This window comes from Zeugodacus cucurbitae, chromosome 5 (genome assembly GCF_028554725.1).
Source record: "Zeugodacus cucurbitae isolate PBARC_wt_2022May chromosome 5, idZeuCucr1.2, whole genome shotgun sequence".
Lineage (NCBI taxonomy): Eukaryota > Metazoa > Arthropoda > Insecta > Diptera > Tephritidae > Zeugodacus > Zeugodacus cucurbitae.
This window is the reverse complement of record NC_071670.1, coordinates 41,834,715-41,851,865: the sequence shown is the minus strand read 5'-3', so window position 1 is coordinate 41,851,865 and position 17,151 is coordinate 41,834,715. Positions and strand designations below refer to the sequence as shown.

At 41.5% G+C, this 17,151-nt stretch overlaps 1 protein-coding gene across 2 annotated transcripts in view; it reads right to left on the bottom strand.

The window, feature by feature from the left end:
* Window positions 1-3,837: 3,837 nt before the first annotated feature.
* The window catches only part of LOC105214673 (E3 ubiquitin-protein ligase highwire), a 132,767-nt gene continuing 119,453 nt past the window's right edge, over window positions 3,838-17,151 (bottom strand). For both annotated transcript variants that reach the window (XM_054231833.1, XM_054231834.1), the window contains exons 21-32: window positions 14,763-14,876; window positions 14,549-14,657; window positions 10,471-13,405; window positions 10,084-10,407; window positions 9,639-9,805; window positions 8,103-9,572; window positions 7,517-7,901; window positions 6,422-7,452; window positions 6,012-6,353; window positions 5,354-5,818; window positions 5,096-5,289; window positions 3,838-5,036 (exon numbers count right to left, since the gene is read on the bottom strand). In XM_054231833.1, coding sequence (XP_054087808.1) covers window positions 4,553-5,036; window positions 5,096-5,289; window positions 5,354-5,818; window positions 6,012-6,353; window positions 6,422-7,452; window positions 7,517-7,901; window positions 8,103-9,572; window positions 9,639-9,805; window positions 10,084-10,407; window positions 10,471-13,405; window positions 14,549-14,657; window positions 14,763-14,876 — 8,020 coding nt within the window. In that variant the 3' untranslated portion in view covers window positions 3,838-4,552. The remainder of the gene's footprint in view (window positions 5,037-5,095; window positions 5,290-5,353; window positions 5,819-6,011; window positions 6,354-6,421; window positions 7,453-7,516; window positions 7,902-8,102; window positions 9,573-9,638; window positions 9,806-10,083; window positions 10,408-10,470; window positions 13,406-14,548; window positions 14,658-14,762; window positions 14,877-17,151) is intronic.

Here is a 17,151-nt window from a genome sequence, read left to right as displayed (position 1 = left end):
TTTGTTGCACAATTTATTGATTATAAGCTGTTTTATATTGATTGTTTTGGTTTGCTACACAATAATTACTAATTTTTTTTGTATTTTAATCTTCCCTTTTCTTCTCTGCATCTGCAAACGCTGGTTGTTGCACCCAAATGTGTTCGTTTTTGATGTTACCATTTCTTCCTCGTTTGAAATATTTCATATAACTTTATATGCTTATTTAAGGTAAAAAATCATCTAGTTTCTATGTTTGCAAGTTAGAACTCGAAATTCCGGTGTTTTAACAAATTTTTCGCTGAAAGTTTGCGATTAGCAAAATATTTTTATTTCTCTAAATTCGCTGGTTATTGCAAGATAGATTCTTATTAAATAGGATTATAGAGCATGCGATTCTGCAAATTTTGGCATTTTTAGTTCTACGCTACGAGCAGCCGTTCAAAAGTTATAAGCGTTTTTGTGTTCGGCAGCCACCTACTGCCTGCTCCTGGTCGCCTAGTAGAAATCCCAATTTTTCGCACCAAATTGAAATGCTGTTTTTTGGCAGCGGCGCCGGCAGAACGGCAGAGCTGCCCGATGGTGCTGCATATGCAAAGGGGCAAATTTGAATTAACGGAAGTGGGAAATGGCGAGGCCGGAAGTCGACCCGGACCGGAAACCGGAAATGAAAAATAACGGTCTCCCATTTCCGGTTTGGGGTTCAGACCGGAAGTTGGGGACCGGAAACCGGAATTGGGTCACATCCGGTTTCCGCCCGGTGACATTTTCCGGTCCCGCCACTTCCCGCTTTCGTTAATTCAAATTTGCCCCTTTGCATATGCAACACCATCGGGCAGCTCTGCCGCTCTGCCGGCGCCACTGCAAAAAATGCATTTTAATTTGGTGCGAAAAATTGGGATTTCTACCAGGCGACCAGGAGCAGGCAGTAGGTAGCTGCCGAACACAAAATCGCTTATAACTTTTGAACCAGTGGTCGTAGCGGAAAACTAAAAATGCCAAAATTTGCAGAATCGCATGCGCTACGATCCTAGCTAAGAAGATTTATACTTGGAATTACCAACGAGTTTATAAAATTAAAAATATGCGTCAAATAGCAAACATTCAGCGAAAAAGTGGCTAAAACGTCGGAATTTCGAGTTCTAACTTGCAAATATAGAAACTACATGCTTTCCTACATTAAGTGAGCGCATACAATTCTATGAAATATTTCAAGAATTAACGATATGGTAACACCAATATCCATCACATTTCGGTGCATCAACCAGCGCTTGTACGTGCATAGCAGAAAAGACGAATATAAAACTAAAGTAGAAAATGATTATTCATTGTGTAGCAAACCAAAACATTCGTTCAAACAACAGAATATTGCGTTTATTGTATATATATGTATATTGTCTCATGCCCGAATTCCACGCATTTGGATGCGCATAAAAACGTCAATTAAGCTGGAAGATTAGTACATTTTTTGCTCTTAATTTAACCCTTTATAACTCAACTAAGTAAAAACGGAAAAACTGTATCGTTTCTAATAGATTTCGGATAGAAATGAAATACGTGTTTTATAGTTTAAACAATTTTTTTTTTTTTTGGGTGAAAAACAACAAAAAAGGGTATGTGACAGATATGTCACGTTATGTAACAACGTCTCTAAGCTCAATAATAATATTTGTATTTTGTGAATATTTACATGTTTTTAAGAAGTGTGAAATTCTTTGAAGCAGTTGTTTTGCTTGTTGTAGCATAAAGTCACAACACATTTTTCACATACCGTTTGTGATACTCCAACACATCCTGGATGCTTGCAACGAATTCGTTTTTCTGCCCATACCGGCCAGTGTCCAACTTGATCTTGCCAAACTGCCATAGTTGGAACATGTTGGGCTGGGCCCTTATGCTTTTTAGATTGTATCTTGAAACGAAGAGGAATTGAATTTCGTTTCATAGGGGACTTTGTACCCAATTTGCACAACACCGTGGCAACTTCTAAACGAAAATCAGCAGATGACAACTGACTGCCCTCTAATTTTTTGTCTTTATGAGCTCTTTTGTATAAGAGCCAAGCATTAGACACTGCAAGGTCTAAAAAGTGATAAAATAGACGAACGTGCCATCGCTTGCTTATTACCTTATTACTCAATGTTACAGAAATGGTACAAACCTAAACTTCACTATATATTGTATTAGTGAACATTTTTCGAATTATCTTATAGAAATTAAACATAATAGTGAACGTACCTGAACTTTTCCACTAAATATTTTATTAAAACACTGAAAATTTTCTTATTTTTATCTTTTCGGTAATTGCAAGCACGTGCATTCACTAACTTTACCACAGCGAAAAAGAAAGTACCGTTTTATAAATGATGCCAATACATAAAAAACCAGAGAATTTTAAAATTGAAAAATACGGAGTGTGACAGTGCTGGTATATCATACTTAAAAGAGAAAAATTAATTTTCCTATGTTTTGTGCCCTCTAAAAGGGTTTGTAACATATCTGTCACATGATGCTATAAAGGGTTAATTTGGACATCGATTAATGCGAAACAAATTAGGAAATGTGTTAATTTTGGAAAATTCTTTAAAAAATTTCGATTTCAAAACCTGTTATACGAATTTTATTTTCAAAATTGCGCCCACTTCCGTTCTCCAAATCATATAGATATATACATGAAATTGGTGTAGAATTCTTCAGGCTACAAGAATATATAAACGTTTTTACTAACTTATGGGCATGGTCAAATTTTATTGCCAAAAAACACGAAATTGACTTTCAAACTGTCGGAAAAAAGTGTTAATAATTTAAATAGTTGAAAAGTTAGAATTCCGCAAAGTATCTCAGAAGATGCGCACTCTCTGAAGATACCGTTAGCAAAAAAAAATTCATCAAAATTCGCATTAAAACCGCAGTTCTTTGCAATTTTCCCTTTTAAGTTCAAAATACAAGTCGCAAATTTGAATGCCAATGGAAAACCATTAATTTTTACGAAATTTATGCCCACGTGCATATGCTACACTTTTCACATACACCACTCATAGGCCACACACATGCACACCAGCCAACACACAGGCCACATACGTGCACACCAGCCAACACACAGTCTGGGGCGAGTGGAAAGTGTAGCATATGCACGTGGGCATAAATTTCGAAAAAATTAATGGTTTTCCATTGGCCTTCAAATTTGCGACTTGTATTTTGAATTTCAAAGTGAAAATTGCGTAAAACAGAGGTTTTAATACGAATTTTGATGGAATTTTTTTGCGCACTTTATGTTGGGGGAATTGCGCATCTTCTGGGATACTTTGCAGAATTCAAATCTTCAAATATTTTAGCTATAAGCCTTTAGCATATAAGTATATATGTATATACTTAGGAGAACGGAAGTGGTCGCAATTTGGAAAATAAAATTTGTATATGAGGTATTTGAAATTGAAGTTTCTTATAGAATTTTTCAAAATACACAAATTTTTTTAACATGTTTTGGATTAATGGATATCCAAATTTAGTTAAGAGCAAAAAATATTCCCGAATTCCAGCTTAATTGACGTTTTTATGCGGCTCCAAATGCGAGGAAATCGGACATGAGAATTCGCCTTCTTGTGACACCAACACTTTGAATGACCATAACTCCGGTAAATCTGAACCAATTTCGATGATTTTTGTGGATTATGAAAGGAAATTTCAACATCCATAACATTGACGCATTCAATTCACTTTTTTATAAAGACATGTCAATAAAAACTTTTTTTACAAAACGATTTTTGTAATTTTTTTAGCTCTTTTGAGCTACCGATTTTTTTTACATTTTTTCACCGTTTTGAATTAAACAACTCTTATGAAATAGTTTTGTGTGCATATTATTTATATATTTATTTAGTGTACACAAAATGTTATTGCAATTGTTTCTTTTGAAATTTCGTTTACATATAGTATTATTAGCACATACGCCATATTCGAGTTTCGCTACATATTCATGTCTATAACTACGCATAAATGTATGTATAATATATATTTAATAGTTATATTTTAGTGTTTATATATGAATGTATTATATGTAACTTAGTGTTAATTTTAGCACATTAAATATTGCAAGTGTTGCGCATGCCTTTTTAAAATGTTGAGTATTCTAAGCAGCGCAACAGTAATCTAAATATACGCGATTTTTTACGAGTACAATCATGTAAGTGTATACGTATGTGTATGTTGAAGAGTGTACGTGAGTTGCTAAAATTTTAACTTATGGCTAACATTCAGATTTCTGGTAAAAATCGAATTTTGAGATCAAATAAAAATACCATTCGTGTGGGTTAAAAATAAAGAATGCCTACAAATACACATATCTCTTTAGCTGCTTCTATTCATTGCGATTGCCCTCATGCTCGTCAGCGTCACGCAGCACCACCTCAAAGCTGCGTTCATTATCCAAATCCAACATCTCCACCTCAATCCACTCCTCCAGCGGCATTAAGCCCGCCGCCGCTGCTTGCGCATCCAATTGGCGTCGCTGCACTGCGGCCGCCGCCGCCGCCTCCACAGCGCCACCGCGTGGCTCCTGCAACGCAGCATCATGCTAAAACGTTTGCGCATTGCGACACACGCCACACCCCAGCGCGAACTCCTCGCCCGTGGGTGGATGTATGACGTGCAATGGACACTCGTCGCCCATCAGTTGTTTGGCCTTCGGCCCGGCCGGACATTGTGGCAGCTTATTCTTCGGTATATTCGTGAGACGTTGGAAATCATCGTGGCAGGTGTCGCAAAAGTGTGTGGTGCCGAAGCAGAAGAATACCGCCACCGAGCAGCAGTAGCGACATTTGTATTCCAGAAAGTCGGTACCATGTTTGGGACACATTTGCGCACGCGCCACATCCGAACAGCCGCCACAGACTAATTCCTGCGGATCAAATTTCTCGCCAATTTCGGCATCACAACGCGCCTCACCACCATAGTAGGCCTTCTGACACTTGTAGCACACATAGTATGCGTAACGGTCCATGGCCAAATTGGTGACATCCTTGGAGTCGGTGTCCTTGACGATGCCCTCGTATTTGAGCCTGCAAAATTGGACAAGTTTTAATGATAAAAACTTAATATTTGAGCCGTTGAAACTCACCGCATCAACGCTTTGCGCTTGACGTCCTGCTTGAGCGCATTAATGGGCTCCAAAATATCGGCGAGCAGCGCGTGTTGTATATCAGCTTTGCAAATGGGACACAGCGAGAAGCCAAATGTGATGCGTGGTCCACTCCAACGTTTCTCGATGACTGCTTTACTGCAATGATAGTGGAACACATGGCCACACTCAAGCTGCAGATTACACAAATAAGGAATTAGAAAATAACACAAATTTTTTAGCCAATTTCTTACACACCTGTATGGATGGCGCACACGAGAGCGCCTCCACAAAGCATATCATGCACATATCGTCTGCATCTTGCGTCAATTTTGGTTCGTGCAACTCTTCGGCGATCTTATTTTCACGCGCGTGACACACATGCTGCAGACAGGGCAAGCATTTCTTCTCATTGGCCACACCGCCGCACGGGTGATCACACGACTTCACCTTCATACACGAATTGGCCGCGTGCTCTTGACACTGCGCATCGGCGCAAACGTTACCGATCTCAAGCAGCCCCGAGTTGCCGGTAATGCCACAGAAACGGCAACGTCCCACCGCCTCTTGTGGACCGGATATTATTGTGTGACTGCCATCGCGGAATTCCACCATTGCCTTGAGGGTCTTCGAATCGGCTAAGGCGAGTAGCCAGAAGAGTTTGGTGCGTCCACAGGACTCGTGTAACTCCACGCGTATGGCTTCCTCTTCTTCCTTGCAGACCTGGAAAGGAAAAATATGTTAGTTATAAATACTTTAGAGATCGAAAATTGTAGACTAAGTACCCGATAGACACTGCCTACTTTATTGGACACGAAATGGGTTGTGGGGGTTAAAGGAAAGAGTAAGTAGGAATCGAACTCTTGGAGATTTAGAGGAAAAAAGGGTTAAGTTATTTTTTCATTTTTCCACTTACCGTTCGCTTATGCATTCGTGTTTTGCGATTTAAATGCAAGAATCGATCACAATCACCACAGAGGGAACCACAAGTCTCACACTGGATTATGGCAGCAGTCTCACCATCATCGTGATTGGTGCACATGGGACGGGTATCGGATACTTTCGACCATTGACCGGACGACAACTTCTCCACATGATCACGATCGAGCACACAGAGACTGGCGAGTGCCAACCACATGGATGCGGTTTTGACGCAATGCTCCGGATTACGGAAAATCTCATCCAAACGCGTTAGATTCAATACCGACTCAGCGATGGCGGCTTTGGTGATCTGCGACCATTTTTCGCTCAATTTACCCTGTGCGGAAAGAAAAATTGAAATATAAAAGACTCTGCATTTACTAGCAAATAAGCCCGAATACTCACGCTGGCTAAATCGCGCACGAGACTGATGATGCTCTCTGCCTGTTTGGTGGAGATGACACCATTCAAGAACCAACGTTGATTGAGATTCTTTTTATGCTCCTTCTTACTCGCTTTCAGTGTCGAACGTCCCAGCTCATATTCACCACCCTCCACTTGCTGATCGAAACGGAAGGGATGTGTTTTGGTTGAAAACTCAACGGCTTCACCTGCGTCAACGCTTTGTTCGCACTCGGCATCTGTCTTTGTCTTCTGCGTCTGCTTCAATAGGTGCACGGATAGATCCAGCGAATTGCAGAGACGCACGAATGAGGGTGTCTTCTCCAGACTCGATTTGCTCGAAGTGGACTTGACTTTGACTTGTAGTTGTAGTGCCTTGGCGATGACAGCTAGAAATATATCCAACAAACCCAAGCGATTCATATCGAAGTCGGCCGCACTCTGATGCGCAATATTATAATCGGCTGGCGGTAATCGCTGCACGCCCATCAGCTCCGCAAAGCTCTCTGGCGAAATTTCGGGTAAGATGCGGCGCAACAGCGCAGTCACCTGCCGTTGAACGCGATCACTACCCGTATGTAGCAGCGTTAGCAGATCCTTCAGCAATCCATACTGATGTGAGAGATATGAACGGCCGACAACACTGCCAGAAAGCGCTAACACCATGCTGAGCATCTCGAAGCAGTAAGTATCCGGCGCACGATAGCGCTCCGAACTGGACTCACTCTTTGGATCGCCGGTCGAGGTTGCGGATGTGGTGTTGGCGTGCGCTTCCTTAAAGCAATTCGCCAAATTCACAATCTCCCAATCTTCTTTAGCGCGATGCGCTTCCTTTTTGATCGCATGCACAATATGCACGATCACCTGCTTCTGCAGGTGTGACAGCTTGCTGCGTGAGAAGAGTATGCCAACCATGTGTTCGCGCAGATCCAGCGAATCGGCGAGCATTGAAGCGCCACTTGAATCCATGCCGAGTATCGATTGGTGACCGGCATCACTGACGACATTGCTGATCAATTTGCCAAAGACTTGACCTGCAAAGGAATGTGTCAAACATAAAAAAATATTTTATTTATTGATTTATCTCTTTGCACCCACCTGTTATTAGTCGGAAGACACGCAGTGTTTCAGACTCGCAGATCTGTTGCTGTATGCGTAAGGCATTGGTGAGTTTCAAATTCGATTTGAGTGTGTGTAAGCCTCCATTAGCGCTCGCACCGGCAGCAGCTTGCGCACCGCCGAATTGCTCATTGAACTGGTCGTCCAGTCCGCTCATGACGCTCGGCAGGCCGAGTAATTTGATTTGTCGCACGCGCAATGTATTCTCCGGACCGTGGAACTCCAGGCGGAAGTGCGTGTAAGACTCGTTGGTGATTTTCGCGGATATCCAGGCGCAAGCTTTTGGATCCACGTCCACTGATTTGATAAGGTTCGTATCGCCCAACGATTGGCCCGCGTAGAAGACCACGTTTAGCACTTTGTTCTAAAAGAAAAAATATGTAATATTATTTTAGAAGATCATAGGGACTTATTTTAATGAAAAACATTTATGTGGTTTGATTATTGAAAGTTATCGGCACCAGTCTGAAGGAAAGGCTTTTTATAACCGAAAACTTATTAAAGTAATAAAAATTACGAAATATTAAAGTAAAGTTATCAATATGAATGTTATTTTAGGACTAACCTGTATGTCCCGACTATTATCGATGTGCACCAAAACCACCTTACACGTGTATGTCAGCTTAGTCATTGAGATCTCAATGATCTTACATTTATTGCGATCCTCCTCATCACTTTCCCAGAAAGTCTCAGTTGAGTTGTCCGTCAGCGATTCGGCCATGGCCTGACGTGATGACACTGTCACCTCAAACATGCCATTCAAGTCGGAATAGCACACGATTTTAGCACCCGCAGGTGCAGCACCACCTGCAATGGCAACTGCCGCACCACCAACACTCTGGAAATTATGCTCCACATCATGCATGCCCGCAGAATTGCCACCGCCAAAACCACTCTCCACGGCTGACGCACCCGCCATGCCCATGCTCGACACCGCCATAACATCATCTTGCTCATCGGATTTCGAAAGTATTTTCGAAATATTGCCGAACACATGAGAGTTGTGCAGAAATTGATGATCGGTTTGGCGAAAACGTATGCCGAAGCATTGTATGGCGATGCGTTGCAAGGGTGAACCGAGTGGCAAGTAGAGCGTAAGATCGGCCACAGACTGCAGGAATACATGTAAGCTTTGTGTTATCAAATGTGAGAAACGACCGCTAATCTGCGTGTAGGTGACAGGGTGTTCCAGCGCCGGTTCCACATCCTCGTACTTGCCATCTATCATCTCGACAGCGGAAATAGTTAGCGAACTCACGAACCACCACATAAGATCGTGTAGGCAGATGCTCTGTGTGACCGAACGCAACAACCAATTGAGCGCCTGCAACGAGTAAATGCGACAGGCGGCAATGCGTAGACTGCGTTTCATAGCGTAGCGCAGCTTCTCGAGATCGTGCTTTTGCGTTATGAATGCCATAGCGGGACGCTGTAGCAGCGCATTGACCTGTGAGGATAACTCCAGTTCGAGCAGTGTGTTTGATGTGTCCTTATCACGCACAGCGTTCGTGCGCAACAAGTTGCTGACACTCGAGTAATCATATTCCTTCGTCTTAACACCACCCATTTCTGCTGTCTTCAGTTTCTCATCATTGTCATTACCTTCCGGTTGGTCTACAGAGTGCGAGTGCGCTTTTGTGCCACTCATGCCGCCATCCGCGTTAGCCAAACGCTGCACAGCTGGATGCACAATGCTGCTGTTCAATATATTCTCCGGCACCAGACGACGCAAGTTCTCCGAGGGATAACAAATGAGTAAGGCGCCATCGCCTTCACTGGTCGAGTTATTGCGTCGCCTAAACACGACTTTGGTCTGTTGCGTTTCGTCTGCGTTGGCGGCGAGATTCTTCAACTGGAATGTACCCTGCTGTTGAGCCAAGGCCCAACCTTGACCCATCGAGAAACTACGATGGAATTTTGATAGCGTACCGGTATTTGAGCCAACACCACCACCGCCTTGCTGTGCGCTCATTGAGCCCGTCATGATTTCGTAATTATTTGGATCGCACGATTCGTAAGACATTTCCGAGAGTGGCTGGCGGAGTCGAATAATAATAATAATTAGAGAAAAGCTATTATTTAGTTTCATCATTGCACTTACCCTATCAAACCCATTTTCGGTGGCATTTAAGCCGAACATCTCATAAGGCAAATCTTCGTTATTCGCCACACCAAGTGATTCCAAACAAGCAAATGTTTCGGGCGCCAACCAAATATGCTCCGGGGAGACAGAGCTACCAACAAAACTCTTACGGTAAGGTGTTGAGCCTGTGAAGTAAATAAAGAGCGAATTTGTAAAACAATACAGTGTCTTTTAAACGGGGCTTCGATAAGTATTTTCGTGAAAGAACTTCTTATAAAACCTATAAAATCATCATAATTTTGAAAAATGTTGCAGAGTGTTTGGCCGTATACGGTTGGTTACGCTCCGGTTACATAGACCAAACTGTTCCAGTTCATTGAAACCTATTGTTCTCACTTATATATCTCTACATAGTCTCCATAATTCATGCGAGAACTTATTATAATATTCATAGGATACTTACTTCCGAATTTTCCGCTCATACGCAAGCTAATGCGACTATTACGCGCCGAATCGCCACGACTTGTGCTCGGCTTATTCAAATCGGGCATATTAAAGTGTTGATGTTCCACCACGACGGGCATTTGCTGAGGCGATCGCTTGCTTGAGGAAATCATATTGAGTGGATTCGTGGCAGTAACGGCAGTGTTACTACCCGGAGCATTCAAAGTAGACGCGCTTGATGAGAGTTCAAGCAAGAAAGTGGCATTTTCACGCATTGTTGTGTAAATCTCAGAATTGGCGATTAGTGTCGTGGTCTTTACGCCGAATAAATTTAGCTCGTTTGCTGCAAAAAAGTTTACATATACATTAGAGAGGGAACCTAAATAACATTTCATAGCACACTTACCGGAATGCGCCACGCCCGGTGCGCTATTTACATTGTTTACATTCTTATTTGCCGTCATGTACTTTTCGCGGCACTCATCACACATTAAGAACCAACTGGACGCGCCCTTACCACCTTCGCCGCAATTGCCGGCCCAACCTTCGCAGAAAATGCCCACAGAATTATAACCTTTGCCTTTGGCAGATTTCCCACAGCCAGGATGTACGATGCGCATGTGATATGTTACGGGTATTGGTAGAAATACCTCGCAGATCTCACACCACGAACCGTCGTCTTTCTTCTTACGACGTATCTTCTTCGCTAGCTCACGATCGTTTGAATCTTGCTTTTCTTTCGCATCCACGCTTGCCTCACGTGTGGGCGTACCATTACCACCAACTCCAGCGCCGGCACCGCCACCGCTCTTTTCACGTTCCATTATATTCGATTGCATCACTTGCACACAATTAGTGCACACCTGCTCCCACAGGTAGACAAGACAACGCAGCGCTGGCGGCAGCACAGTCACCACTTCGGGCAGAGTGTGCAACTTTTGCTTTTCACCACCTTCCGACTCTTCACCGCTACCTGCACCCGAACTGGACGTCAAATTTTTGCGATGCTTGCGATTGTTTAGCGACGAATTGCCGCTCTTTGTAAGCGTCTCGAGGGTGGACGGTCTGATATTCAGATAGGTACCCGCATTTGCCACCTCGACGGAATGTCGTTGTTGCGCCTTTTGTTCACGTGACAATTGGAGACGACTATCTTTGGAATCACGCCTAGTCACAACTGTGGCGCCCTCTTTCGGTAGTGATGGATGGAATTTTAGAAAACTAGCGCACGCCATGGCATCATGTACGAGTCCTTCGTGCCAGAGAAAAGCCGCGAAGACCGCACGTATACTTTCGGCTAACGATGGCGGCATTGCACGTTTGATGGGTCCAATAGCATTACGTTTGCTGGGCGATGATTTTGGTAACGCTGTCGTTGCGGTATTCAATGCGACGTTAGTCTGATTAAGTGGTGGCGGCCAAACTGGTGGGCTCGAATCATCAGTGCTTGCTGTAGTGCTGGCTGTCTTCATCTCGCCAAATAAGATTTGATCTTGTGTTGTGACGCCACCACCTGTGGTGGTTGTTGTAATTTGCAACATGCTCATATCATCTTCAAGTTGTGTCAAATCGGGCTCCTTAAGCACTGTAGCGGCATCGACACCACGACTCGAAGGAGAGGTGGTGCGTCGCAGACTTGTCATCAATTTACGTGGCGAATGCTTAGGTGTGGAGAGTAAAGCAGCTGTCTGTGATGCCGTGAAGCTGGTCACACGTATTGTTGATATATCAAAAGTGGCCGCAGCCGACGGAGGCACATGGTCCAATTCCTTCGAGCTGGAATCCTGCGTAAGTGAGCTGAAGAGTCCAGAAGTTTCTGAGGCTTCAGTAGATTTTATGCTAACGCTCGTTGACTCCGTAGAACTTTTGCCTGTTGCTGGTATTTGTACGGGGCTGGAGCTTCGTGGCACACTGCCTTGCGCATGTGCACTGTTACCATTACAGCGCGTATCTTGTCCACCCATTACGCGCACCAGCTCACGTACAGAAACCGTAGACATTACTTCAGTTACATCTGAGCGCTTACGTTGATGTTCCTTGGCCGGCGAGGGTGGTCCGGCAGCTGCGCCAGAACCCGGACCATCCAAAGTGTCACCTTTGAACCATTTCTGTAGAGCTTGTAGTTTGATAGCGCCACCGCCGACGACACCCGCAATAGCCGAACCGATTTGTGAGGGACTGGTATTTTGTAATGAATGCAAAGACAGTAGATCGGCTTGCTGTTGTTGTTGCGACGATGAAGTGCTGTTAGTTTGCGTTGAAGACTGCATATCGAACACTTTTTGTATTTCACTATCTTCTGACTCAGATTTGGTCACACTCGGAAATAGAAATGGATTTGTGGAAGTATGTGACGACAATTCAGATGATTTTGGTGGCGTGAAACGATCTTGCGAGAAGTCGAAGATCTTCTTGTTCGGGGACACGGATTTTACCTTCGAAGGTGATTCAATTGGTACCGGTGAAACGGGCGATTCAACGTTATCGAGCAAAACTTTATGACGCGGCTTAGAAGCGGACTTTCCACTACCGCCTCCACCACCAACTAACATCGCAGTGCCAACACCAACTGATGCATCCGTGGTACTGGTGCCAGTAGTGGTGCTTGTTGTCGTCGTAGTAGTCAGCCCAGCCGTGGTCGTACTTGTCTCTGCTACTGGATGTAGTAGAGTCCGCCCGAAATGCTGATTATATTGCAAACACCACGCCTCCGTCGGATACCAACCCATAGTGCAATGTTGACGTATCGACTCGGTTGAAAGCCGCAACCATACACCATCATCATTCTCAATCTCATCGATGAATGAAATAACACCATTCAGCTTGATAATGCCCACCTGCTCCGACTGCAGTGTGGGGTGTGAGCGTATGCGCAAACCAGCTGTGTTTTTGGTGAAGAATTTACGCAACTTATTCGGCGGTTGTGGCTTCTTCAGCGCTTGTTTGTGTGAGGGCGGCGGTAAACCGCCTTCCTTCACCTCCACGCGATAAACCTCTTCCAACAGTATGCCATCAATGTTGACTGTGAGACAATAACTGCCGACGGAATTGGGCGTCCAGTGTACGCTGAACGTGCCATCTTCCATGTCTTGCGCGTAGAGCGTCTCAGTGATGCGCGTCTGTATGGGACTGCTAAAGCGCAACTCTTCAAACGAGTAATTGCCGTAAGGTTTCATGAATGTTATGGCTTTGAAACACATTTTCTCTTTAATTGTCGGTTCATAATTGAGGCGAGGTGGCGGCGGCACACCACCATATGAGGTGTTATCCGTATAAGAACCTCGTCGCATTTTGATGTTGCCATTGCCAGAAGCGCCGGTTGGTATTGCTTTGATTTCCACCTGCAAGGGGAAAATACAGTTAAACACTATAGGTAATAATTCAAAGTGAGGTGAAGAGAAGTGAGGTGAGAGGGACTAATTATAATATGATTGGAGAAGTAGTTTTAAGTAGTCATAAATAGTTTTATCAGTTGCATTTCTGATGATGGATCTCTCCGAATGAGTGTACTCCGATCAAACAGTCAAATAAATCCCATACTATATTGAGCGTTACAGAAGAATCTATTTGAAGTTCTCTTGCTGGACACGTTAGACACTAATTAGAATTGATTTCTTTAAAAATACAGATGCAGCTCTCACAGAAGTACCCAAACTAACATCTGAGCTGTGGACAAGTTGCTTTTTATGGTGACAATTGTTAAAATATTACAGGAAAAACTACCAAGTAATACTATTTTTTCGTCACCATATCGAAAAATGAGAATGAGATAAGGTTACTTCTCCCCAAAAATTCTTTAAAGCATATAACCGGTGGGCCAATATCGAATCGGAAATTATTAACTCGTACGATGGATCGAATCGTTGATGTTAAAAAAAGTAAAAATTAAATTTAAGCCTTCGCGAAGACTTTCTGGAAGATATTCTCAAACATTTTCCTCTTTTTTTCATTTTTGTAGCGTATTGCTTTGAGTAGGTAACACAAAAGACCAGCTTTAACAGCTGTCTAATTGGGAACCTTTGCAACCCCTGACGCAAAGATCAGCCTTCTAACCTAATATAACCTGGGTTTGGTACTCGTTTTGTAATATTTTAAATTTTAATTTTTCCGATAGGAGAGAACTCCACTCCGAGATATATCTAAAGTTAGGAATAATAATAATCGGTATGGTATGGGACTAAAATGCCAATTTATTTCTAATAGCCTAATTACCGAGAGTCGAGATGGGTAGCTAACCTGTGGGATTCATAAGTAATTGTAGACTCTGAGTGAATAATGTTGAAGTATTTGAAGTAAGTATAATAGGCTAGAAAACTAATTAATGACTAAAAAATAATATCATAAAAGATTTTTGATCAAAAATACCCTTCCACATCAAGATGTTTATGTATTTATAAAAGTTAAATTTGTTTTGAGAAAACCCTTAGATGTGATGCTCTCCTAATTAATATATAGTACACAAGTAATACAAAATGCCAACTCACCTTCAATTCCGGCACCAGCACAGCATCGCCATATTGATCGCGTATGGTCACAGTGATCTGAGTTGGCCAGCCATAACGCAACGGTTCGGTTATTGTATTTAATTCGCATCTAATTGGAATGAATTGGAAATTATGTAATAAAGAAATCAATATGAAGTATACGAACACAACAAATACAACAACAACAAATTACGTGATTAACAATTCAACTTACTTATTTGGATCAAGACGTGATTCCGGTTGCAACCAAGCAGCCAAACGAGCGCCAGACGAACCCGGTGCGCCGCTAATGAAATCTTTGAGAAATTGACGTTCATTTGATTGAGAACTGAAATGGCATAAAAAAGGAAATGGAAAACAAGAATTTAATGTATGTATGTATTTCGGAAAATGCTACACACAAATTACGTGTGTTTACAGTTGAGTTTACTTGTTGAGCGCGAATTAAGTAATCTAATCATTTTTCATTTAACAGGTGGAGCGGAGAAGCATTGGTAGCAGTAGACATTTATTTAATGTATCAGTACCATGACACGCTAAAGCAAGCAGGGCAATAAATTTTTTAGAAAAGCACTTAGCCATTAAGAAGCCGCTGATAGTGGAAAATCTTCGAATTAGAATTAGAAGTTCTACGGGGAAATGAAAATCCATTTATAATTCAAAGTGCGTTTGCAGCAATCATTATGAACAAATAATTTGAAGACCATTTCTTTTAACTGGTTTTCGGCGGCTTTTGCCTTTGTTCTTTATGGCTTTTCTTGCTTAGGTTTGATTTGATTTTAAGCCTTTAAGGTTCGTCGGTATGTATGTAGCTCTGGATTGTGAGAAAATAAAAGTCAGTGTTCTTAGCCAGTGTTGCCGTTTATTTAGTAGGTGTATAATTTTACAAAAATCAAAATTAAATGGTAACATTTTTAAATGAGGAGTCACTAAAATTTAATCCTCGAAGCTATATACAAAAATCTAATTTTGATTTTTACGATGAAGACTTCGCTTGTTATTGCTTCACATTTATGTAGTGTCCGACCGATACCAAATTTTTGGCCGATGCCGATGCCGAAAATTAGTATAGTAGCTAAAGAAAAACGAAGACAAATATCATCTCGAAATAAGTAAACAACTCATTTCATATGTAAATATGAAGCTGTTTATTCATTTAATTAATATTCTAAACTAAATAAATTATTATTATAATATATAGATATGTTGATAGAAAAATGAGTTATTCGCGTTTTCTCAAAACGAATCAGCAATATAGCTTTTTTCCTTTAAGAACAAATATGAGCATTAAGGCCAATATTCGAAAATAGTAGGTCTAGTAAAAAGAATCCGTTATTTTCAAAGAGATGACTTTTGTCATTTATATCTCGCATTGTGAAAGGCGTCACATAGTGATAGTGACTCGATAGGAACTTCGGATGCTTGTTTGGGACTTTCTTTTGCATGCACATTATAGTCCAGGCCAGCACCAAGTGATTATTACGTGATCCTGTCTATGGCAACGTTTTAAAAATTGACTCTCCTAGTTACGAATGCTTCCATAATAGTGGCTTTATGACAATATAGTGGAACTTCCATAACTCGAACTTTTATAACTCGAAGATCTCCATAAGTCGAACTCTTGAATTGAATAGAAGTCAAATTTCATACAAATTTCCTTCCATAAATCGAACTTTTCGACCAGGGCAGAATACAACATTTCAAATTTTTCTATCGATGTAGAATTTTAAATAAGTTTCTCTATATCGTATTGAGGCGAATAAAAAATATGATATTACACTTATGGATTGTATAAATCATGTAACAAGGGCATGGGATACAGACGTCAAGAGCCAAACAATAGCAAACAGCAACAAACAAAATTACAGGAACCATGCATAAAAGTATTTAAATAAAACTTTATTCGTGGCAAATAAATAAAACTGTGTATATGTAAATCTATATTTTACAGCTTTTTGAAAATGTATATGTTTTAATGAAATTTCTATAACTCGAAGTCTCTCTAACTCGAAGTTTTTTTGTGGATTATGGTGATTCGAGTTAGAGAAGTTCAACTGTATTTCCAAATCTCAACAAGTTGTTAATCAAAACTGTGAATATTTGACATACATATATCGAATCATTCTAGCAGTGCTAAATAAAACCTTCAATTTAATGCAAAATTATTGGATTTCTATATACAAACTTAAATTATCACCGTGATGAATTATTAGTTTAGTCAAATGTGAATCACTGTGTTATATTGTTTACCATAAACATAGTAATTCAAATTTTATGCTTAAAAAAATCAAAAAAGTTAAAAAATGTATTCTAGTCTAATCCGAAAGAAGAGGAAAGAATCGGCTAAGGATCGACCAAATTTGGCCGATGCCGATACCGATGCCGATGCTGAATTTTGTGGCCGATACTGGCCGATGCCGATACCAAGGCCGATTAATCGGTCGGTCTCTACATTTATGTTAAGGAGGATAAGTCAAGAACTAAATATCTCAGAGATCAGTGTTCTGACAAAAGAGGGCATTTGAGGGAATTAACCGGGGAGCTTTTAAAAGTTTTAGGGCAGAACACTCTCTGTAAGGGATAAAGAGAAAAATATACGAAGA